Below are 26373 nucleotides of genomic sequence, written 5' to 3'. Positions count from 1 at the left end.
GGGTCAATATTGCTATTCATCAATAGTACCTATTTAAAATAAATACAAAGCTATATAGCTAACCAAGAAGTCATCAGCAGCTATTGATTTATAGGCCTGATTGGTGTCAATAAACTCTTTATGAGAATGTTTGTTAAAACACTTTGAGGGCATCATTGATAAAAATATGAGAATGAAATACACAGGCTTTCAAAGACTATCTTCTATAATGGGTGATATCTTTTTGATGCACAATCAAGAAGGCTAAAGCATAAAAGATCCCTCTGGCTCTATCTTTTTCTATATTGGACTGAGTTAATTTCAAGCAAGGTACAATACATGGAAACATATGCTTATTATGGAAATTGATCAACGATGTCATGAAAAATGCCAAAGGACAACCTATTAAGTTAGTCTTCCTCCTTCCCTTCTTTCCTTCATTTCCTTCCTTCTTTCCTTCCTTCTTTCCTTCATTTCCTTCCTTCCTTCCTTCCTTCCTTCCTTCCTTCCTTCCTTCCTTTCTTTCTTTCTTTCTTTCTTTCTTTCTTTCTTTCTTTCTTTCTTTCTTTCTTTTCTTTCTTTCTTTCTTCCTTTCTTTCTTTCCAAATTCTTCTCTCCACTTCCTGTAATACTTTTGGAGATTATCACCATCTTTCTATTTGCCAGGATGTCATCCTCAATTCCTCAATCTCACATCTCATTTTAATTTAGTTGTAAAATCTTGTCATTTAACCTTGTTAAAATCTCTTGTATCCATCCTTTTCTTTTCTTTGACATTGCCACCACCTCATTGCAGGACCTCATCACCTTGGGTGATAGCCTTCTGGTTATTCACTTTGCCTCAGATCTCTCTACTCCAATCTGTCTTTCTTTCACTCAGCTGTCAAAATGATCTCGAAGCACAGGTATGCCCATGGCAGTCTCCTATTTGTCAGTTAGACTAGAGTGGCTCTCTATTGCCTCCAGGATCAAATATAAAATATTCTGTTTATCTCTTTTAAAAAAATCCCTTACCTTCCATCTTGGAATCAATACTGTATATTGGTTCAAAGGCAGAAGAGTGGTAAGGTCTAGGCAATGGGGGTTAAGTGACTTGCCTGGGTTCACACAACTGGGAAGTGTCTGAGGAGAGATTTGAACCTAGGACCTCCTGTCTCTAGGCCTGGCTCTCAATCCAGTGAGCCACCCAGCTGCCCCACTGTTTAACTCTTAATACCCTTCATAACTTGGCTCCCCTTTTACCATTCCAGTCTTTTTACTCCTTACCCTGTCCTACATGTTCTGTGATTAGGTGTCACTAGCCTCCTTTATGTTCCTCAAATATGACATTTAATCTCTCTATTCTGAGTTTTATTACTGACTGTCCCCAATACTCAAATGTTTGTCTTCCTATGTTGTCTTTCCATGTATCTCTCCTATGTTCTCTAGCTACCTTGTAAATTTTTATCATCTACAAGAAATCTTTTTTGGTCCTCTTTAATTTTAATGCATTCCTTCTAAAACTGTTCTCGATTTATCCTTAATATACTTTGTTTGAATATAGTTGTTTGTATATTGTCTCCCCCTTTAGATGGTAAGCTCTTTGAGAGCTGGGACTGGAGATTTGGGGTTTTTGTGGGGGTTGCCTTTCCTCATAGTCCCAGAACTTAGTACAGTGCTAGCACATAGTAGATTATTAATAAATGCTAGCTATTTGTCTGATTGACTATCTCTCTACCAAAATAGCTACAGAGATGTTGGAGGGGATGCAGGAAAATGGAACACTAATACACTGCTGGTAGAGCTATGAATTAATCTGATCATTTTGGAGAGCAATTCAAAATTAAACCCAGAGAGTTATAAAACTATGCATTGTTGCTGGGTCTGTTTCCTAAATCAGGGAAAAAGGGAAGGAACCCATATGTTCCCAAAATATTTATAGCAGCTCTCTTTGTGGTGGCAAAGAATTGGAAATTGAGGGGATATGCATCAATTGAGCAACTGTTAAATAAATTGTGTTATGTGATTGTGGGAAGACACTACTGCACCATAAGAAGCAATGAGCAGGCTAATTTTTTTAAAACTTGGAAAGAACTATATAAGATAATGAACAGTGAAATGAGTAGAACCAAGAGAATGTGGCCATAGAATTAATGCTGGAAGAATAAACCATAAATATTACCTCCAGAAAATGAACTGAAAGGTAAAAACATAAAAGATTTAATTTATATAAACTTGTCAGTCTCGTGGACAATATCTTTCATGATGCAGGGAGGGTGGTAACGGTCTGGGACACTTGTGGATGGAATTTATTATGTAGATTTTAAGAAAATAAAGCTAAATATATAAGATATTTGTGATTTCATTTATGTACAATCTCATTTTATATGTGGAAACACTTCTTTTATTTGGTTTTGCAAATTTTGGAATTAAAAGAAAAAACAGCTATAGATATATTTGCATTTCTAATGTGGATAGTAGACAAATAGAGATATCTTTAGATACCTAGATAGCAATATCTAGATATAAAATAAAGGCAATATAGATATGAATAAAGGCATCTTATATACTAATTAAATGGTTTGTGACATAGGCTTTTCATTGTGCATTTTTTGTCCATGTTGTATTTAAATACATATGGTTATGCAAATCTCTGTTGCATTATTCTGTATTTCAATGGCTTTATAGTATTCTGAGACTGAGTACACAATTGGGTAATGTCATATACAAAGAGAAACATGCAAGAACTTCACAATATAGAATCTTTCTTTCCATTAGACTCTACAAAATATCTCTCAAGACTCCAGTAAGGAACTTATTTGCTTATTTTCCCTGTTTTATGCCTTGCCAGAAATGAATATTCTATAAAAACTTAACAAAGTATGTAGACAACTGCCTGTTAAACAATGACTCAGAGAAGTACAGTGACCATTCAAGCATATACTTGCTTAAGAAACTTGCACCAACTCTAGCTCTATAAAGTGTAAAAATAAATAAGAAGCTAATGCCAATTTATAACATCCATAATATTGTACAGGTTTCCCTAATTCACCACAATTGGAATGCAAATTTAAAATAAAAAAGGGGAAACTGTAGATATTATTAATAAATGGTAAAAATGTAAAATATTGTAAAATATTTTTTAAATTTGTTTAAATAAAAATTGGTAACATTTTAGGTTTACTTATGAAAATATAAAAGAAATATAGAGAAAAAGAGACAGTTAAAACAAAAATATTGGTTATGACAGTGTACAGAGATATTATGTTATATATTAGTATAATGTTGATTCTCCTCCAAGTTACTGACCAGCCCCCCTACCAGTCATCATTAATCAAGATAATGTTAGTGGAAATTTACCTCCCAACAAAATTGCTAACCCTTTTTCTGTATGAATTGGAAGAATTGCCAGATAGCTTAAGCATTGTTAGTGAGTATTGAAACTTAGAAAAAAACTGGAAAATAATTTTTAAAAACCCAGAATTATAATATGGGGGTAAAGGTTTTATTTTTATTTACACAGGAAATGAACACCTATAGCAGAGAACCTTTCAGGGAAAGCCGAATAAGAAAAAATCCAGATGACTACTCCAAACATCTGAGTCATCAAAGCCATTGATTTGGCGATAAGCCAAAAGAACAGTTTAGATGGCAGAACAATCCCTGGAGGTGACAATACTCCCTAAGATTAATCAATCTTAACTATTAACCCCAGCCCAATTATTACTATTGTTGTGGTTCAACCACCTTGAAAAATGTAACTTATGATGATGTACAAACTTGTATTCTGATATTAGGTATAATTATTTCTGTATCAAATGTAAGTTTTTAAAGTGTATTTCCCCTTCTGTTAGCTCAATCTAGCCTCACACTTATTCCACCAGAAGATAGCACAGTATAATAGATCCACACTTAGCAAGACTTAACACAAATGTCTTATACCAAACACTTATTGCAGATTTGATTAGGAAGAAAAGATTCATACCAAACTCTAGTATATTACCCTGTAACAGAACATAATGCATAGCAGCATAATAGCATGGACACTTAGAAATTAAACAAATTTGACTTCTAAGTAAAAAAGTCAACATTTTCTTGGCTTATGGAATCAAGAATTGGATGCTAACAGAGTCAGGCCCTTAATAAGAGTAGCTCTCTTAAGTTATGATAGGTGATGCTTGTCATAAAGGCAAAAGGACCTTGAGTCTTAATGAAAGCCATAGCAAGTCTAACAATCCAACTGAGGCTATGCAAAAATCTCAGAGGAAAAGTCTTATCAGGGGAGGTGGTCTTAGTAACCCAGGATTGGGCCAACTGATTTTGAGGCCAAGAAAGACTCTGAGTGGAAATCATCTTAGCTCCTATGCTAAAGCCGTGGAGAAATGTCTGCCTATGACAAAACACTATGGTCAACACACACAGCATATTCTGAAAAAAAAAAGCCCTAGTAAAAAATGAAATTTCAAAAGCTCTATTTCCAAGCAAATAGAATGGGAATTTAGCCTTCTAGCCTTACACAATCCACACAAATCATACCTTCACCTACCTTGTCTTCATTTGTTAAATTTAAATAAAAAAGGAGCAGATGTAGCCCCCAGTAGTGAGAATAGGCTCTAGTAAAATCACAACCATAACCTAGAAGTAGTCAGACATGTAGCTTCCCAAACCCCCCAGCATGAGAACTTAATCCAATTCTTTCCCAAATACTAAATGTCCTTCCAAGAAATCACTGGTGCAAGAGTTCTATGAGAATCTCTGTTAGATGACTACACATTGACATATTGATTTATTATCCTAAAGAAAACTCTGTCTAAGTTTCAGTGAGGTAAACTAAGTCATTGTACTAAGATTATATAAATCGTTACTAACCATTGCCCATGTAAAAAGCTTACCTAATCCCTTAGCCTACATCACTTTCTCTATAAAATACTATCCTTGCCTCTGATTGCTATCAGCTTCATTGTCCCTCCTGATGCATGTCATCCTTCTCCCCATGTCTCATTCTTCTCACCCCTTTGAGACCCCTGAAAGTTTGTTAGTCACCTGACAAGGATAGAAACATTTGGATCATATAACTTTAGAAAACTTATGTGGAAAATCATTATTGCATGTAATTGGTAAAATAAAATATCTTTACAAAAAAGAAAAATTTGCATGCCATCCATACTTACTACAAATCTAGGTCAGCCTATGATTCCCCACATTCCATCAGCCATCCTCAAGCTACCAATGTTCCTCCTCTACAATCTCCTCCTCTGATTGGCAAATTCACCCTTGGGCCAAAATTTGAGGAAATACCTATGCCAATCATACTTATTTGAGGGCCGGATTATCTTGTTTTTTTTTACTCAATTTATATTCTCAGGACTAAGCATAAAGTCTGGCACATAGTAAGTCCTTGATAAATGTCTCTCTCTCTCTCTCTCTCTCTCTCTCTCTCTCTCTCTCTCTCATTATTTTCTTTCATTTAATCACTGAAAAATATTTTTTTGGGATCACATAAAATCTAGACTTCTTATAGGTAATGTAACCATAAAGATGTCATCTGTTACAGAAACCTATCTGCAAAAATCTGCCTATTCTCTTCTCATATTTTCATCAAAGATACCTCTAATACATGCACAAAACCTTCTCATGAAGATTTTATGGAGACAAAAAACAAGCATAGGAGTCAGTAGTTACTGATGACTTCTTGGTTGCCTTTTCTATGTTAAAACAACATAAATGTTCCTTTCTTTTTAGATCTTTCTCTCCTTTAGAGATGCTGAAATTCTATCCCTTAAGTACCTTTAAAATAATATTGTCTCTATCATAGATTTCTTTTGTTTGTATTCAACAAGATACAGCTGTTCTTCCTAAGTTAATATTTTTAAGTAGTATTAATTGACACAGCACTGGATATTGAAATGGTAGAATCTAAATGTGGTGGCACCACTATCATTACCTATGAGAAAAGAACATTACAAAAATTCTGACAAATCTGTTCCATGTTGCATATACTTGTTGTTCTGTTTCCAGTTTTATCCACAAAAGCTCTTGGCTTTTTCATGTCTCAAGTTTATCTCTTTGTAGGCTTATTTTCTCTTCAACTACTTCCCATTGTTTTGTGAGATAATATTGTTCATAGTTTTCCAGCACTATGTCCTGTAATACCTTGCAAAAAGCTTATACTAGATCAATGTTGCCTTATCCACCATACCTCTCTCCATTTGGCAAGGAAATGAACTATTTGTTGACTAAGATACTTTCTGGACTCTTTCAGCCTCAAATGGTGTCTAAAGATTCATTAATTAAATGTCTTTAAGAGACAATGATAGTCCAAAGTTATGCCTTTCAATTATCCATTTCTATTTTTCCAGCTGACTCTTTATATTGTAATAAATTTTTTCCAGATTGCATGCCAATAAAATTTTAAATAATCATTTTCTGATATTTTGCAATCCATGTTCTCTCTCTCTCTCTCTCTTTCTCTCTCTCTCTCTGTCTCTCTCTCTCTCTCTCTCTCTCTCTCTCTCTCTTTTTCCCTCCCCTCCCCAAGAAGGTAGGTAATATGATAAAGGCTGTACACATAATATATATCTCCATGTTCTTCATGTCATGAAACAAGACATATATTGCTTATAGTAGAGAAAAGTTCATGGAGGAAATAAATTAAAGAATGGTATGTTTCAATTTGCATTTGGTCTCCATTCCTTCTTTGGTAGTGGATATCTTTCCTTTTTCTGGTCATGAGTCTTTTGGGGTTGTCCTGGATCCTTGCCTTGTTGATACAACTAACTCCTGATTTGAACAAAATAGATGGATATTGGGGCAGCTAGGGGGCACAGCAGATAGAAAACTGAGCCTGGAGTCAGGCAAAACTGAGTTCAAATTTGTTCTCAGCAAAGTACTGACTGTGTGATCCTAGGCAAATCACTTAATTCTGTTTGCTTTAGTTTCATCATCCGTAAAAAGAGCTGGAGAAGGAAGGCAAACCATGCCAGTATCTTTGCTAATAAAATTTCACATGGGTTATGGAGAGTCAGACATGACTGAAACAACTGAACAGCAAAAGATCAATATTGCTGTAATTGCACAGATTATCTTTTTCTTGTCTTTATCCCATATAACCTAGTATTGCTTTGACCTTTTCTGTAACTCAAACACATGAACAGCTAACTTTGAAATTCTATGCTTTTACCAGTTGTTGTTTTTTTGTTTTTATCAGCTACTTCTTGCTAAAATGAGCTAGTGAAACTCATTTTGATTAGTTCAATCAAAATTCCTAAGATGAATTGTGATAATGTTTAACTGATCTGGGAGACCCAATCCATTTGCTTTTATCTTGTGGCACAGTCACTCTTAAGTTTCCTGATTCCTCATCCCTCATTTCTAATAAGGAATAAGACAATTCAGAGACAGTCATTGCAGTGGTCCAAATAACTTTCCACTGCCTTGACTAAGAGATGGCAAGGGAGCCTCCTTTTAATGTCCCATCAGCCCTTTGTATAAAACCTCTATGTAAGTTTGAATAACCCTGAGTGGTTTTAGGGGGGTCATCAATCAGATTACAGATCCTGCAGCATGTGGGGGCATCCCATCAAAGTTGCATCAATTGTCCTGCTGGGTCTTAGACACTTCTTTAGCTGTGTGACTCTGGGCAAGTCACTTATCCCCAATTGCCTACCCATTTACTGCTCTTTTGCCTTGGAACCAATACCTAGTAATGACATCAAGACAGAAGAAAAGGGTTTTAAAAAATTATGCCATTCATTTCTTGACATGTCCAGCATCTTCTGATGTTCTTAAAAGTTATTCATATTGTACAAGCCAGAAGTCTTTGAGTAATCTCCAAATCATTGGCCTCTTTTGTTTCTTGATCCTGAATGGTTTTTTTTTCCAATAGAACTTTCGCTATCCACTTATTTTTAGGATATCACCAAGTATTAAAATATATACTAACTTCATTTGGGGAATCCTAAAGTCTTAGTTTTTTCAACATATTTCTTCTCCACAAGAGAAAATGTTACATAAACTACAATTATATCCACAGTATGTTTCTTCCATTGTGATTTATTCATTTGTGCTCATCATGTATTGCAAAGTGAGATGATCAAGTAGCTCATTAATCGATTTGGGGGCAATGAAGAAACCAATGTTACCTATTCCTTTATTTGCCCTTCTTGGAAGATTTTGCAAGCTGTCCTTCCATTTATCTACAATTGGTTTATGGCTTCTGGTTTCTTTTATAACAAGAACACCAAAATGGGTGTGATGTAGCTACTCCAGTATATCAACTTGATCATTGGATAAAGATTGCATGTCAGTGCAGCAGTAGAAAGGATAATAAGACCACCAACAAACTGTATGCACTTGGGTGTCTCATTTTCCCTCTATGGGCCTCGACTCTTTCATATTCAGTAAGCCTTCTTATTCACTCTTGTGACCTGGTACACCATGTCACCACCTCTCGAGATAGCTTCTGTAGGTGAGGAAAAAAGCAACAGTCTTCCTTTAAGTCCATAGGTTGTAATAGACCAGAGATTGGTAACTTGGGGGTCTATAAACTTGTTGTGGAGGAAAAGAAAGGGGAGAGAGAGAGAGGGAGACAGAGATAGAGACAGAAATAGAGAGAAATTGTATTTTTTTTAAAACTCTTACCTTTTCCAACCATTCTGGAGGACAATTTGGAATTATGCTTTAAAAGGGCTTTAAAAGAATGCCTGCCCTCGATCCAGCCATACCACTGCTGGGTTTGTACCCCAAAGAGATGATAGGGGGAAAGACTTGTACAAAAATATTTATAGCCTCACACTTTGTGGTGGCAAAAAATTGGAAAATGAGGTGGTGTCCATCGATTGGGAAATGGCTGAACAAATTGTGGTATCTGTTGGTGATGGAATACTATTGTTCTCAAAGGAATAATGAACTGGAGGAATTCCATGTGAACTGGAAAAACCTCCAGGAATTGATGCGGAGTGAAAGGAGCAGAACCAGAAGAACATTGTACACAGAGACTGATATATTACAGCATAATCAAATGTAATGGACTTTTCTGCTAGCAGCAATGCAATAACCCAGGACAAGCCATAGGAATTTATGAGAAAGAATGCTATCCACATCCAGAGAAAGAGCTGTGGGAACAGAAACGTGGAAGAAAAACATATGATCGATCACATAGTTCGATAGGGATATGATTGGGGTTTTGGCATTAAAAGATCACTCTACTGCAAATATGAATAACATGGAAATAGGTTTTGAACAATGATACATGTATAACCCAGTGGAACTGCTTTTCAGCTCCGGGAGGGGGGAGGGAAGAAGTGTGGGAAAAACCATGAATCATATAACCATGGAAAAACATTCTAAATTTCAAAATGAGAAAAAAACTCTTTCCTTCTATTTTAGAATCTATACTAAACATTGGTTTGAAGGCAGAAGAGTGGTAAGGGGTAGGCAATTGGGATTAAGTGACTTGCCCAAGGTCACACAGCTAGGAAGTGTATTAAGTCAGATTTGAATCCAAGACCTCCCCTATCTCCAGGTCTGGCTCTTATCCACTGATTCACTTAGATGCTCTCAAGAAATTGTATTTCAACATATTTGGTTTGAAGGGGTCTATGGTTTTTACTAATGGGATCCGTGACAAAATGTTAAGAACCCCTGCTAAATATGCTGACAAATGCACATCCAGACCACCAAATCCTGTGGAATTTTTATTCCCAGCAGTATTTGTCCTTGGCAGAGGGACAACAGGATCTACATGCAAAATGCAGGATCTCTCCAGCTTCAGAGGTCTCTCCTGGTATAGACTGATGATTCTATAAACACTCAAGTCCCCAGGATCCAGCATAGTCTCAGGCTTATAGTAGGTAATTAACAATTACTTATTAAATTGAATTAAATAATAATAGAGATTGGAAACTGTCTTGTATGGTCAATCAACAATTAAGGTCTTACTATGTTGAGCACTGTGGTAAGCATTGAAAATACTAAAAAGGAAAAAGCTTGGTCCCTCTTCTCAGGGAGTTCATATCCAAATGGCTGCAGCACTATACAACTATATGTACATACAAATATGTACAGTAGAAGTAGAAGGTCCTCTGAGGGGAAGGGACTAACTGTACTAAGAAGGGACCAGGAAAGGCCTCTGAAGGAGGTAGATTTTGAGTTAAATCTTGAAAGAAGTTTTGAAAACTCAGAATCAGAAGTGAGGATAGAAAGCATTCCAAGCCTGAGCTCCTTGGAGTGGTTTTTTTTAAATATTTTTTTCCCAAATGCAAGTAAAAACATAACATTCATTTTTTTAAATTTTAAGTTCTAATTTCTCTCCCTCCCTTGCCCTTCCATCTCCCTGAGGCCATAAGCAATTTGATATAGGTTCTACAAGTACAATCACACAAAACATATTTTCTGGGTATGTTTTGAGCATTCCCAGTTGGTCTAGCATGGAGCCCTATGTCTTCTCTGTCATAGATAGGGTAGCTTATTTTGGTTTACCACCTCCATTTTTAAAACTGGTAAGATCAAACTATTCATCCTTTTCTGGAAGTGTTTCTGTTTTCTTTTGGCTGTTTTCTTATCAATCTTTTTGCAATTCCTATGTGTTCTGTCCATTGTACACGCCATGAACTAAAATAGGAAGAGAGAAGCGAACCTCCTTCCCCTGCTTACTTTCCTTTAACCTAAGCTCTAAGGAATAAATCTAGGGGTATTTATTTCCATTTGGGTGTTGTCTGTTCTCTAACTGAGGAACAAAGTGTAAGAAGTCTAGAAATATGAGAAGGACCAAGTTGTAAAGGACCAAACAGAGCATTTTGCATTTGATCCTAGAAGTAATAAGAAGTCATTAAAGTTAACTGGGTTAGGGGTGGGGGCCAGTTAACAGTTAGACTTGGGCTTTAGGAAGATTTCTTTGGCAGCTGAGTGGCAGATAGATGGGAATGGGGAAAGACTTAAGGCAGGAAGACCAGTAAAAAGATTATTGCAATAGTCCTGGCAAGAGGTAAAATGGGCAGCTATTTGTCATAGCAAGTAGTGTACTATACCCGAAGTCAGGAAGACTCATCTTCCTGGGTTCAAATCTAACCTCAGACACTTCCTAACAATGTGACCCTGAGCAAGCCACTTAATTGCCATTACTTAGTTCTTACCACTCTTCTGACTTGGAACCAATATACAGTATTGATTCTAAGATAGAAGGTATGGGTTAAAATGAATAAAATAATTCAGGACAAGTATGAATTTTAATAATTATTATTAGTAATAGTATCTGATAAAAGTTAAGGATTAATTAGGAAGGTATTCAATTTGATTCTAGCTCAATAGATTAAAATTCAGTTGATGGTAGTTTTGCATTTATACCTCTATGCCCTTCTCCCCTCCCTTTGAAACATGTGTTCATGTTTCAAATGGTGAGAGAAAGAAATAAAAATTTCCATGTTTATCATGCTGTGAAAGAAATCAGCTAACATTTCTTTTTTTTTTTTTTTAACTCTTTTTCCTTCCGTCTTGGAGTCAATACTGTGTATTGGTTCCAAGGCAGAAGAGTGGTAAGGGCTAGGCAATGGGGGTCAAGTGACTTGCCCAGGGTCACACAGCTGGGAAGTGTCAGAGGCCAGATTTGAACCTAGAACCTTTAGGCCTGGCTCTCAATCCACTGAGCTACACAGTTGCCCCGCAGCTAGCATTTCTTAAAGAAAACAGAATGCATAGAAATAGTGAATAATCATTACCTCATTCATTTCCCGCCTCTTAAGGCATTTCCCAAGCTTTGCACTTAACAGGGAAAGCGTCTTACCCACGTGCTGGAGGAAAATGATATTTAAAGGGATTCCGAACAAAGCAAAGATGACACAGAAAAGCTGCCCGCCAGCTGTCTTGGGAGATAGAATCCCATAACCTGGTTTAAAAAAAAAGGGGGGGGGGACAAATTGAATGTCTCTCAGTCTACGGCCACAAGTCTCTTCTTTCAATGTTAGTCTTGGCTATCATCGAGCAAATATTGTTATTCTAAGAGCCCTACCATGTGCACAGTTCTAAACAATAAAGAATGAGAAAATGAACCAAATTTCAAATGCCCTGAAGTATGCTGACTGGCATAATGTCTGGGCTAAAGCCATTTAAGAAAATCATTTGAATTTTTCAGGTACAAAAAGTAAAATCCCCTTGGGATAGTTCATTGCTTAGAAATTATTGTAGTCTGGAATATTTTTTCCATTATTTATCAGTGCTCACATGAATCACACATAAATCTTGTCTCATTGAATATTCTTACAAAACTTTGTCTGGAATTCCATTATCTCCTGCCTTGAAAGTATTTGTTCATATATTTTGTCCCCCTTATTATGTTATAAACTCTTTGAGAGAAGGGATAGTTTTGGTTTTGCGTTCATATTCATAACACATAATATAGTGCCTTATTTGTTAAATTGATAAAAAAAAAAAAAAGCAGTAGGGTGGTACAATGGAAGGAGCACTGGGCCTGGAGTCATACAGGAAGTAGTTCAAATCTGGCCTCAAACACTTAACTAGCTGTGTGACCCTGGGCAAGTCACGGAACATTGTTTGCCTCAGTTTCCTCATCTGTAAAATGAGTTGGAGAAGGAAATGGCAAACCACTCCAGTTTCTTTGCCAAGAAAACCCCAAATGAGGTTACAAAGAGTTGGTCACAAATGAAATGAGTGAACAACAACAACAACAACAAAACAGGTAATATCTAAGAAGTTATAAAAATTCAAGCATGAACTGAACTACATATTACAATTGAATCAGGAGATCCCTATTCCTGAAATTCAATTCCATTTTTACTTTGTGGTCACTTCTTGTCATACTATAGCTTTGGGGACTGATTGTTATCTCACATGTTACATGACTAACTGAAAGCTCTTTTCTCTGAACTGTGGATTTGGCATTGCTTGTGGGAAAAGTACTCCAAATGCTATTTTTTCCCCTTTAATTTATTGACTTAAAGAGCTAAAATCCCACAGTTCCCTCCCTTCTAAAAATTTATTTTCTGCCATCAGTGTCCCTGAGGGAACATTTATCTTGAATGTTTGGGAATAATATAACACACTTTAATGTTTTCATAGATGACTGTTTCCCCAAAGCATTTTACATCCTGGCTAACTTGCTCAAGAACAGCCATATTCTTTTCATAGGAATCTCAGGGACTGCTTGATATGTCACAGTCATTCATGACAATTTTTTTTAACAATAGCAAATAGAAAATTAGTTTCCATTTGAACCACGTTTTTACTCTCTATATGTGACACCATTTACCCATTCTGGCTCAGACAGATAGTAATCCCTTTATTCTTATGACAAAATGGCATAGACAGGAATATGATAACATTCCTTTAATTCTACTGGTATTTTTTTTTTATTTTAAACCCTTAATTTCTGTGTATTGACTTATAGGTGGAAGAGTGGTAAGGGTAGGCAATGAGGGTCAAGTGACTTGCCCAGGGTCACACAGCTGGGAAGTGTCTGAGGCCGGATTTGAACCTAGGACCTCCAGTCTCTAGGCCTGACTCTCAATCCACTGAGCTACCCAGCTGCCCCCTCTACTGGTATTTTTTTAACTCTTACTTTCTCATTTGAATCAATATTGCATATTGGTTCTAAGACAGAAGAGCAGTAAGGGATAGGCAATGGGGGCTAAGTGACCTGCCTAGGATCACACAGCCACCAGGAAGTGACTGAGGCCAGATCTGAATCCAGGACTTCCAGTTTCTACATCTGGTTCTCAATCCACTGAACTACTAGCTGTCCCTTCTTTTGGCATCTTAAAGTTCCTCCAAACAGCTAAAAAAATCTCATAATCTTTTGCAGAATCATGCATTAAATTAGTCAAAAATGCTATTGAAGTTTGGCAGAGAACTAACTAATTAATTTTTGGTTAAACCAAAATGCTAGGATTCAAGTCAAGAAGACCTTGGTTCAAAGTTTGCTTCTAGTCTATACTATAGTGTGTCCCTGGGAAAGTCATTTGACTTCCACATGCCTTCCAGGTAATTCTCCAAGACTCCAAATAGCAGATAAGCTTCCCATCTGTAAGGGTAAAAAGACTTTTCATCTTGGAATTTATTCCTCATTGATGAAATTACAGATCCATGATTAAAAAGCATTGTTATTAACAATTTCACAAGGATTCAGATGCAAGTATCAGTTTTGTAATCCTTACAGTTTTCATGAAATACATATTAATAGCTAAAAAATGTTTGAGTTGTCATTTTGAGGGCTAACTTTTGTTCTGACATCCATTCCCATTTCCCAGTTATTAACATTGTTGTTGAAAATAATTTCTCAACTGACTCAAACAATTATTTTTTATGGTACTTTGTTGTTCATTTATTTTCAAAGAAGCCCAATGACATCACTAGGTGATATCTTGATTTGTGAGTGAATTAGATTTAAGAGAAGCAGAGTTGCACAAAGTTGTCAGCCTCACTTTCTCTTCCAGTTATCGAAGTCCAGGGGCAAGACAAGAGTTAGGACAACTGGGAATGGTCCAAGAATCAGCTGATGACTTTGGTGTTTTCAATGTCTAACCAAGCTCTAAGCACTTCACTAGTGCCTGCTTCAGCTTCCTTCATGGCAGCTGGAACAAATAGCTCTCATCAGCCCACTCCATCAGGGAAGTCTTCATGTGTTTGGAGTAGACATTCACCTATTGGTTACTCTTACCCTGCTTTAGTCCATCTCTGGCACTTTATGGGTCATATGAATTATTGTCACTATGGTTACAAAAAAATGGATATTTCCCTTCACTCCAGCTTTTCTTTTCTTTTTCTTTCCTTTTTAAAAAAACCTCTTAGTTTCTGTCCTAGAACCAATATCTGTATTGGTTCCAAGGCAGAAGAGAGGTAAGGGCTAGGCAATTGGAATTAAGTGATTTGCCCAAGGTCTGAACCCAGGACCTCTCATCTCCAAGGCTGACTTTTTTTTTTTAATTTTTTTTATTTTTTTAAACCCTTAACTTCTGTGTATTGGCTCCTAGGTGGAAGAGTGTTAAGGGTGGGCAACGGGGGTCAAGTGACTTGCCCAGGTCACACAGCTGGGAAGTGTCTGAGGCCGGATTTGAACCTAGGATCCAAGGCTGACTTTTAATCTACTGAGCCACCTAGCTATACCCTCTCCCCATCACCCCAGCTTTTCTTGAAAATTTATCCTTAGAATTTCTAGGGTAAAGCAAATTTAGGTAGTATTCTCATTTAAGAGCACTGAATTTAAGACAGATGATTTAAAATCAGATTAAGCCCCTTCCACTGACTACCTGCATGACCTTGAATAATTCACTTCACTTAAATTTCCTTAAATATAAAGAAGGTTTGACTATATGCACTCTGTTTTTTTTTAATAGCTCCCACCCTATGATCCTGTGGACCTAGAGAAAAATCTCAGGATGTTTGGAAAATAGGTGTAATACCTACCTATTGTTGATACAATGGAGCCCACAAAGAAAAGGGAGTTGCTGAAGTCCCAATTAGTATGATGGTCTGATGCATTTCCTAGGGGATATATTCCATTTCGGACAGCATGAGTCAGATTCTGTAAGTTAAAAAAAAAAAAAAAGAAGCAATCTTTAAATTCATGTCTACTTGTGATTTTTTTTATAGGAAATCATGTGAGCACAATGAAAGGGTACTGAATTTGGAACAAGGAAATCTGAATTCAAATTCCACCACAAATCAATGGCAAGTCACTTAGCTCCTCTGCACTTCAACTTTCTTTTTTGCCAAATGGGGATAAAAACTGTACTACTGACCTCACAGAGTTTTTGTGTGAAGTGTCATTTGCAAAACCTTAAAGAACTATATAAATGTTATTTTTTGTTGCTGCTGCTATCTTTTCTTTATAACAATAATAGAAAATTAAGGTCTTAGTTAACTAAGGGTCAAATTCACATTTTGAAATAGGCTCTGGGAAATTGGGTTGAGGGTAGTTAAAAGTTGAAATAAAATGCAAGCAATTTCTCCTACCTGGGGGGAGCGGGGAGAGATGACCCTAGAAAGAATTAGGTATCAGAATAAGATGTGGTAATGAGAGAAGCAAGGTTTGTGAATGGGCTTTTATTATTAAAAGACTGTGAATAGATATGTGCAGATTTTATGAGATGACTAACCTGTTGGTAGGTTTAGTCATTTGCAAGGGTAATTTGGAGTCAGCCAAAGAAATGGAAATCATTTTCTCAGAAAACCCCAACTGAATTAGAACAAGCTTTTTGCTGGCTGACAGGACTACCTCTGACTGCTTTCTTCCAAATGTCATTTAGAACTATTGTTGTTCAGTAGTGTCCAATTCTTCATGACCCCATTTGGGGTTTTCTTGGCAAAGATACTTGCTTGAGTGGTTTGCCATTTCCTTCTCCAGCTCATTTTACTGATGAGGAACTGAGGCAAACAATGTTCAGTGACTTGCCCAGGGCCACACAGCTAGTTAAGTGTCTGAAGCCAGATTTGAACTCAGGAAAATGAGTCAGGAAAATAAGTCTTCCTGACTTCAGGCCAGGTGCTCTATCCACTGCACCAGCTAACTACCTGTATTTTTGTCCTTAACATCTACCTTTAACTTAAACATGGCTAAAAAACTTGAAACAGGAAGTAAAATAAAATTTTCAGCTATCAAAGTCCAATTCATATTTTCAAACTTCAGTATGCATTTTAGATTTGTAGCCAGTCCTCTCCCTAATTACCATCAAATACAGGATCCTGAAAGCTATACCCAGGTTGAAGGAAAGCTTTGGGTCAATCTCTACTTAAAATCACAACCCATGACACCCCACTCCCTCCTACAAATGTTTTTATTACATAGTATTGCAAAGCACAAATATTATATTAACAAAATAGTAAGGTAAATAACCATGGCAACCCCTTGTCCCATATACACAGAGGTACATCTTCCCACAGATTCTTATACCACTAGTGGAAGAAAGAACATGAATAGAAAAAATCCATAGCCAGGGGACATGTGTGAGAGAGAAAACACACCCAGGGAACTCACACAGGAGTGAGATCACATGCATCCAAGAAACTTCTATAGCCAAAAAGCACATATAAGAGAGAATGCATGTACACTAGCCAACTCACACCCCTGGGACTGTGTTACAGCTGGAATATTTCTTTGCCTCCAACACTGTCACATTACTTTCTCATTTGTAGAATTACTTATATCATCAGCTATTCTAGCAATGTCATCTGCCTGGCTTTCTCCACCAAGGTGCTTTTTCAGCTATATTTATTAAATGTTAGTGCTATCTGCTAGGCTCTCTTCCCATCTGCATAGCCATCTACTGGTTTGTGGATGAATTATATGGGCTATATGGTCTATCTCCTACATGGCAGTATCCAGAACTATTTTAGCTCTTTTGTGAGTCAGCCTCACAGCCATACCCACCACCTATCAAAAGCTATTAGGTCAAGACTGTCTTTAATGGCTTTGCTTGTGCTTCATTTCTCCTAGTGTCTCTCTTATCTCTAGGTTTTTGTGACATTGTTGTCACATCTGAGATCTGAGGCCCTCCTCTTACCTGTATAGTATTTTTTTCTCTATCTCTTTTGCCAAGTCCTGGACCTTTTCCTCTCTTCCTTTGCACTATTTCACTTGGTGATAGATCTTATCAGCTCCCATGGTTTCAATAATCATTTCTATGCAGAAGACTTTCAGATCCTCTTGTCTAGCATTAACCTCTCTCTCAATCCCCATCTCACAACTCCACCTGCCTAATGAAGGTACTTCCATCATCCCAGTTACCCAAGCACTCAACCATTATGACTATTTACTGTCTCTTACTTCTCATACTTAATATTGATTTAGGTGCCAAGATGTAAGTATAAGTTATAAAATTTATATCATACAGAAGTTAGTGACTAAAAGAAAATCTCAAAGAGCTTTCATCTCCCTTATTCCTTATCTCACATCACTTATAAACCTTCTGACACCATCTTCTTCTTTATCTTGAACATTCAACCACTGGCCTAGACCTCTCATTTCCACTTTTGTAACATCTCTCTTATGTGCCCTCTTCTGTCAGTCAGTCAATAAATGCTTTTTTTATTAAGCAACTATTGTGTGCCAGGCATTATGCTACATGATGGGGATTTAAAAAAAGAAAAAGTCTTTGCCCCAAGAAACTCATAATTTAATGGGGAATATAACTAGCAAACAATATTTATAAACAAGCTACATACAGTATCAGTAGGCAATAATTAAGGGAGATAACGGACTAGAATTAAGAGGAGTTGGAAAAGGCTTCTTTCAGAAGAAAGGATTTTAGTTAGGACTTAAAGGAAACCAAAGCACATGGTATAGTCAGAGAAAATGTCTAGAGCCAAGAAATGCATAGTGTGTCTTGTCTATGAAGTAGCAAGGAGGACATTGTCACTAGATTGAAGCATACAAATGAATGTGGAGAGGAATAAGGTGTAAGGAGACTAGAAGAGTAGGAGAAGGCTAGGTTTTGAGGGGCTTTAAATGCCAAACAGAGTATTTTATATTTGATCCTGGAAGTAGTAGGGTGCCATTGGAGTTTCTTGAGAAGGGGATGACATGATCAGAAGAAAATAACTTTAATGGCTGAATGGAGGATGGATTGGAGTGGGGAGAGATTTGAGACTGGCACATTCCCCAGCAGACTATTACAACAGTCCAGGTGTGTGGTGATGAAAGCCTATACTAGGGTGATGGCAGTGACAGAGAAGAAAAAAGTAACGTTTTCAAGAGGTATTGCAAAAATGAAATCAACACTTTGTCAACAGATTGGATGGAGGTGGAGTGGTTAGAGATAGTGAAATCAAGGATGACTTCTATTTTTCAAGTCTAAGGAACAGGGAGAATCCTGTTTCTCTCTACAGTAACTGGGAAGGTAGACAGGGAAAAGATAATGAGTTGTTTTGGACATGTTTAGTTTAAGAGAAGGAAAGAGGCCATTGCAAATAGTCTCAGTTTTTTTTCTATAAGTGAAGCAAATGGGAGAGCTATGGAAGGCTCAAGGAGGGTCGAAAAGGTTTGGAAGAACTGCTGTGGAGAACAGGATAGTGTACTGATAAGGCAAGCATAATAGAATTTCCTAGCAGCAATGAGGATTCATTTGAGGTTGTGCAGCATAAATTTGTAATGGACTCTGTCAGAACAGCTGCATGATTTTCTCCACTTTTGTTTAGAAGCACATGTGTAGGAACAAAGGCAACAAATGGTAGAAGTGGTCTAAGGCTGAGACTTAGCAAGATATAACAGACAAAATGACAAGAGGGCTGGAGACTCAAAGACAGAAGGACAATATAGAACTGTATTGGTTCAACAAGGGGTCAAGACAGAGGAAAGAGGAGATAATGGCTAGTGCAGGGGAGATGGCCTAGGAGAAAATTGAAGGGGCCATAAGATTGGAGATCAAAGTGCAGGCAAAGATTAGAATTTTGTAGGGGAAGGTTGAAGATGAGTGAAAAGCCAAAAGATTATGGTCAGAAAGAAAAAAAAAAGATTATGGTCAGATTAGATCAGATAATAACTCTTTTTTTAAGTTTATGTATTTATTTAATTAATTTAGAATTTTTTTCTCTATAGTTACATGAATCAGGTTCTTTCCATCCCCTCCTCCCACTACCCTCCCATAGTCAACGAGCAATTCCACTGAGTTTTGCATGTGTTGTTGATCCAGACCTATTTCCATATTATTAGTATTTGCACTAGGGTGATCATTTAGAGTCTACGTCTCCAATCATATCCCCATCAAACCATGTGATCAAGCAGTTCAGATAAGAACTCTTGAACATGGAAGTGGCACATATTTGAGTAATGGCAAGATTAAGGACATGACTTTGTGTGTGATTAAGGTTGAAGGAATAGGCATAGGAGGTGAGTAGGTTGAAAATCTAAATGGTTTAGGGAGATCAAGAATGAATCTCTATATCTCTCTCTTTCTATGTGTGTATGTGTGTGTGTGTATATATATATATATATATATATATATACGTAAATATATATATATATGTCTCCTAGTATGAAGAAAGGAATTGAAAAGGAGAGAAAAACTGTGAGCCATGTACCAAACTCATTGATTTTGAGGGGGGGGGTAGATATGAATAGTATGATCCTCAAAAGGAGGAGAAGTTACTAAGTGATGGAGGCAGAGAGAGAACCTGAAATTGGCAATGGGGAGCAAGGAATAATCCAACACTCTTTCCTTAGCTAGTGAGCTATAGGTTTAGCCAGTACTGGAAAGGGTAACCAAAGAGGTCCTGCCATCACAGCTATTAGAAGAAAAGAATAAGAAAGGAAAAGATTTAGGATAAAGCAAAATGTGTTGCCTTCTGGATTCCCTGGTTTCTTTAAAATCTCAGGAGAACTTCCCCTTTTCTGCAAGAAGCTTTTTATAGTCCTCCATAAACATAATGACTTTCCCCTAAGATTATCACCAGTTTATCCAGTATATATTTTGTTTGCACATAGTTTCATATTGTCTCTCTGACTGTGAACTCCTTCAGGATAGGAAATGCATTTTTCCCCTTAACTGAAAATATATTCTGTGTCAAATATTTCTATTAAATGAACCCATATGCTGTAGTATTAAATGGAAAATGCCAAGTGATGATTTTAGGTCAGTTGTTTTATGATGAACACTTATGATGAACAAATCTATCTACTGCCTATGCTAGGATAGTATATGCTCCTAGATCTCTGTGAGCTTAGTGGTAAGAACTACCTGTTTGGGGGCTATTTCATAGTGCTTCTGGAGATCCTTTGGGAAGTCTTAAATGTCACTGATAAAGTGGAAACCATGACTACAACATGTCCAGACCCAGAAAATATCTATAATTTTAGCATCAACTGGGACCAAATTTAGAATGACTTAAGGTACAGACAAAATATATAGGCAAAGATATGAGTATGTTTGTACTTATACAAGTATAAATCTGGTAGTAAATATTGAAACATCCTCACAGTCCAGAATATTATGGTGGCAAAGAGCATCAAGTAAGCCTTGAATTGTCCATTTCAATGGTGAATACAGAGAAGTACAACTTAGAAGACACTAGAAAGATTATCTGAGGAAGAAACTCATCTGTGCATTCTAACAATGAACAAATATGGCTCATATCCAGAAATCAATGCATATAATTCACTTCAAAAAGTCAACCCTCTGCAACAGTATATTCAATATAATTAAATGATTTTGCCATTAGCTAACATGATATGACAAAAGTTTAAATGAATTCACTCTCTATAAACCATAACAAAAGTTTAAGTGAATTCACTCTCTATAAACCAACCCAGGAGGTAGGCTGGAGATTTTTTTATTGAGGCAGTGTTGGCAGAGCTAGTTGGGTAAGGAGATGCCTGAATAACAAAAGAGATGACAATAGTGATTAGCTTTTAGGCATGTTGATCTGAGCAAGCTCATAAAAGATCAGAAATAACACCTTTAAGGAAGAACAAGTCATGGGAGAAGATAATAAGTGGTGATCATAGATTAAGCACCTACAACAGTCAATGGCAGCCAGATATAAGTAACACCTTGGGAGAGAAAAAAAATATGGCTTCAGAGGAATAGCAGTTGGAGAGGCAGAAATAAAAATGTGATGGAGCTATCTATGAAAAGGGTTTCAGGCACAATGCAGCTTTTTATTATCTTGGAGATGTTATCTGACAAGTGTTTCCTCCTTTGCACCTTTATGTATTGGGTATGGTGGAGCTATGGGGACAGAATGCAGAATGATTTTGCCACTTGATTTCCCCTTGATGTTTACTTTGCTATTCTGTCCTAACTAAGTACTTTCTTTTGATTTGTAGGCTTTGGCAGAGAAGGTACTATATGTAGTTGTATTTGTATAGTCATAATTAGCTAAAGGCAACATGGTGATTTGGGAGCTGGCCATGGAGTCAGGAAGACTTGGTTCAAGTTCCTCCTCTGACAATACTGGCTGTATGAACCTGGGCAAATCATCTAACCTCTCAGTGACCCAAGCAACCTAATAAAATTATAAGTTGTAGAGAAGGTGTTGGCAGCAGAAGTTACTCACTAGAAGTTCTCTATACCTATTAAATAATTGTTAAAAGATAACAATGATAATTAATTATAATAATATTAGATAACATTTATATAGTACTTGTTATATGCCAGGCACTGTGCTAAGTGCTTTACAATTATTATTTCCATTGATCCTCACAACAATCTTGGATTGCTATTATCATCCCCAATGTCCAGAGGAGGAAACTGAGGCAAGCAGAAGTAAGGTAACTTGCCCCGAGTCACACAAACTAGTTAGTGTCTTTAAACATTTGAACTCATCTCCTTAATTCCAGGCCTGCTGCATGCGAATATATATGCACATACATACACTCATATGCTTATATTTAGATACACACACATATAAAATCCCTGAGAATCTAAAATACCAAAGGATTAGAGTTGAGAGGAACCCCTTGATGTTACATATGTAACAGGTGTCATGGTCGTGAATAGACATTCTTCCCAACCTTATGGACGTGATGCACTTCCTAGATTCTCTATATTTTCACCTTGTAGCTGTAGACATACTTGCCCAATTTTTGTACATATCCTAGTGTAACACTACTCTATGTGTATGTGTTAAATAGATATTTTAAGAAAATAGGCAAGGTGGTAATAAACCTTTCCCCTTTCCCCTTCAAAGACATTTTCTCTTTTAAGTTTTCTGTCTTTTCTTTCCTTTGGCTGACAAGGATAGGCTTAAGGATAGTTTAACATAATTGTGAGTGTCTTAGAAATCTTGGTTGTAAAGGAAATATTCATGTGCATTACAGAATAGTTGTATTTAACTATCTGTTAAGAACATTTCACATTTTTACTAAGTCTGGAAGGGTGGCAATTCCTGCTTTGTTTATTAATTAGGTTAAAACAGCAAATAATCCCACTTGTCATCAACACTCACATTTCTGTAGCACTCTCAGGTTTAAAAATGCTTTTCTTATAATAACTCTTTGAGGTAGAGTAGTATATGCATTAACTCCATTTTACAAGTAAGGAAACAGCTCTGGAAAGATTAAGGTTTTATTGAAGATCACACAGCTTGTCTTCCCTAGGTCTTCTAAATGCAACTCTCTCTCAGCCATACCACATGGATTCATTCAAACATTTTGATTCTATGATACTCAATTTCCCAGTTATAGTTCAGCTTCCTCCATCCTTATCATGAGGATATTAACATTATTTGGAGTTGGAGAAATGTTGATGAATGCACATTGAGAAGGAAATTGGTCATTTGTTATTAAATGAGGTAAACTGCTAAAGTCCCATCTTATTCCTATCTCCCTTGATCAATCCCCATTATCTAGGGCTAGATGGCACAACGGATAGAGCACCATGCTTGGGGACAGGAAGACTCATCTTTCTGAGCTGAAATCTGATTTCATATACTTACTAGCTGTATGACTCTGGTCAAGTCATTTAACCCTATTTGCCTGTTTCCTCATCTGTAAAATTACTTAGAGAAGGAAATGATAAACCACCCCAGTATCTTTGCCGAAAACCCCAAATGGAGTCACAAGGATGCTGACTGAAAACAATTATTCCAGTATCAAAAGGTGCTATCCTGAAATATCCCTACACTATTATCTTATGTTACCTTTTTTCCTTAGCTCTCCTCTCCACCTCCTAGTTTTGCCATCTCTCCCCAGTTGGTCACTTTACCTGGCATTCTGGGTAAGGTGATTTGAAATTAGAATGATTTTCATTTAAACCTTACTCTTTTTCCTGAAATAACCAAGTGCCATGTTTACCCAAAACAGTACCAAAAGTGATTTCAGTTAGATTTAGATAGCAGACCACTTGAAGAAAGTTTCTAAAGACAAAAAATAATGCATTCTCTAGAATACAGGACTCACCAGGGTTGCCTAGGACACTTGACAAGGGGCTATTAGAGTTAAAGCATCATTGTTAAAATAGTATGCCCAGAACTTAATGCCACATCAGCCCAGAAATTAAATAGGGACAAATTCTAGTTCCATGGCACCCTTAAACCTCCCTCTCTTTCAGAACATCAAGACAGTCTTAGATGATGGGACCAGGCAAAAGTGAGTTGTTCCTGAGTTAAGAGCTCAGAATGACTTAAATCCCCAATATCCCCGAAAGTCTGTTCTACCATTTGTCTCTTCCCCAACTTCATCTCTGTCACCATTTTAGATTTAAAGATGGAAGAGACCTTATAGGTCATCTAGTCCAATCTCCCACCACCCACCATTTTACTGATGGGGAAGCCAAGGCTTCTACTTCCTCCTTATCTGTTTTTCTTTGATTTTCTCCCAAGCTTCCCACTTCATTTTAATACTACTACTGCTGCTACTGCTGCTACTACTACTACCACCACTACTACTACTTCTGCTGCCACTGCTATTTCTGCTACTACCCGCTCTCCAACACCCATTGCTCCCTCTTCTCTTACCTTCACAAAGGATTCAACATCTTCTGATGTTAGATTATTAAGTTTCCTCAGGAAAGCAGCTTTCGTTTCATATACTGATGTTATCATATTTCTCTCAAAGTCAGTCTCCAGGGCTTGGAATATCAAAGATCCCAATATTAAGTATATAAAATAACAGGCCATCATCAGTAGGCCAGTCTGGATTTTTAAATCACCCATGGCTTTCTGCAGAGCTGGTTCCAGTGGGAACCAGGGACAGAGAGTCTCAAATCTCTTTAATGTAAAACTGCTTCCTTCCCCAACCCCTTAAAACACACACACACACACACACACACACACACACACACACACACACACACACACACACACACACAAATGAGGCCCAAGAGGAAAGGCTGTTCTGAACCCAGAATCTAAATGATTTTTTGTCTTCAAGTATAACTTTAAACAAATATACAAAGGAGACTACTCTCATAATATTAATGGAAAAGGAAAATTGAACTCTTCCTGACCAGAGACTTCCTTCACTCTGTGAAATATTGAATTTCTCACTTCCCCTGGCAAGTCAGTCTGGGTAAAATTGGGGGAGGGAACTTGGCACTTGGCCATAAAACCAGTTCACATAAACTAGTTGCATAGACTTGCTAAGAGACTGAAGGACATGAATATTGTGACTGCTCTTGGGCCACTTTCCAGGTTTATTTTTTAAGAAAGAGAAGACTATTGTTTTGTTTTCTGACCTGGATGATTTGAGGCCAGCTAATTTGTGACCTTCATTTCTAGAATCCTGCCTTGATGGTGTGAGGGAAGGGGAAGGGCGTTAAGGAAAAGCCTTGCGGTTGGTAAGGTAAAAATGGAGCTATTTTCACCAAGTCTGAATTTGACAATAAAACAAAGAGATGACTTTTTTTGGCTCTACAGCTAAAAAACTCTCTGGGGGTACATGCCCCGGTGGCTTCTCTAGTAATATAATAAGATTAGTCTCTTTTGTAATATTTATTTAAAATTAGACTTGAAGATAAAAGCTTATTTAGCCCGGGTCTAGAAAGGCCTCTTCCCTTGGGTCTTGTTATCTTTTTAGAGAATTGGAGGAACAAGTTTACATTAAAGTGGCTTGAGAGGCTCTGCTTAGGCTCCCACTGTTGCCTGGCTCGGTAGGAAGTCATGGGCTGTGAGTGCCAAGTGGCTTAAAATCTGAGTTTTGAGACCTAATCCAAATACGATCTCAAGGATTTTTCAAATCAATTAAAGTCCTAAGAGGCCAGATCAAGACCCTCTTCTTTTCTATTTTGCTCTTTTATCAGGAGCATCCTAGCGATTCTGGGTCTTCTAGATCTCTGAACACTATGTGAAGGGTATCTATACCCCAAGGAGCCCTGTCCTACCAAGATCCTCTGATGCACACATGATCCCAGTTAAGCTACACTCTTCAGGTACTTTAAAATGTCTCATATTTTCACCCTAGTACAAAGGCTTGAAGTTAGCCTGAAGGTAGCCCTAATATTTTGCATTGTGACCCAGTGATACATTATGACAATTTTAAAAAGCAGCACTCCTTTGTTTGCTGTTGGAAACTTGCCAACCCTGTATGTGTGAGCTGATGCTGTATGTAATATATTGTGTGAAGTAAAATATCTAGGGGTCCTCCATCCCAGCTTTGATCCCTCACACCCTAGAAACTCAATGTAGGAATCCGTCACGTGTCTGACGCCCTGTCACTGTGCCCCCAGAGCAGCCAGCATCAGCACCAGCATCTCAGCATCTCCCAGTATCTTCCAGGTCAGGCATAAAGTCACATGACTCTGAAAGCCATTGACCTAAGATGTGAGACTGGGAGGAGTGATGTTTTTTAAAAAGCCAGCTAGAGAAGTGGAGCACTCTCTTTTTCTCTGGACTGGTTTCTTAACTAACTGACTCCCCTGGACTGGTTCTCTCTCTCTCTGAATCTCTCTCTTTCTCTGTCTCTCTGTCTTTCTCTGTCTCTCAGACTCTCTGTCTCTGTCTCTCTCTCTGTGTGTCTCTCTCTGTGTCTCTGTG

The 26373-nt window shown here is 37.3% G+C and overlaps 1 protein-coding gene across 1 annotated transcript in view; it reads right to left on the bottom strand.

The window, feature by feature from the left end:
- LOC123235815 (potassium channel subfamily K member 16-like) overlaps window positions 1–24555 on the bottom strand; it is a 44343-nt gene extending 19788 nt beyond the window's left edge. Inside the window, exons 1-3 of the mRNA XM_044662028.1 lie at window positions 24358–24555; window positions 15373–15490; window positions 11673–11839 (exon numbers count right to left, since the gene is read on the bottom strand). Of these exons, the coding sequence (XP_044517963.1) occupies window positions 11673–11839; window positions 15373–15490; window positions 24358–24555 (483 nt within the window). The remainder of the gene's footprint in view (window positions 1–11672; window positions 11840–15372; window positions 15491–24357) is intronic.
- Window positions 24556–26373: the final 1818 nt, after the last annotated feature.

Source organism: Gracilinanus agilis, chromosome 2 (assembly GCF_016433145.1).
Source record: "Gracilinanus agilis isolate LMUSP501 chromosome 2, AgileGrace, whole genome shotgun sequence".
Taxonomy (NCBI): domain Eukaryota; kingdom Metazoa; phylum Chordata; class Mammalia; order Didelphimorphia; family Didelphidae; genus Gracilinanus; species Gracilinanus agilis.
Note: the sequence above shows the minus strand (reverse complement) of the source record. Positions and strands in the feature narration are given on the sequence as shown.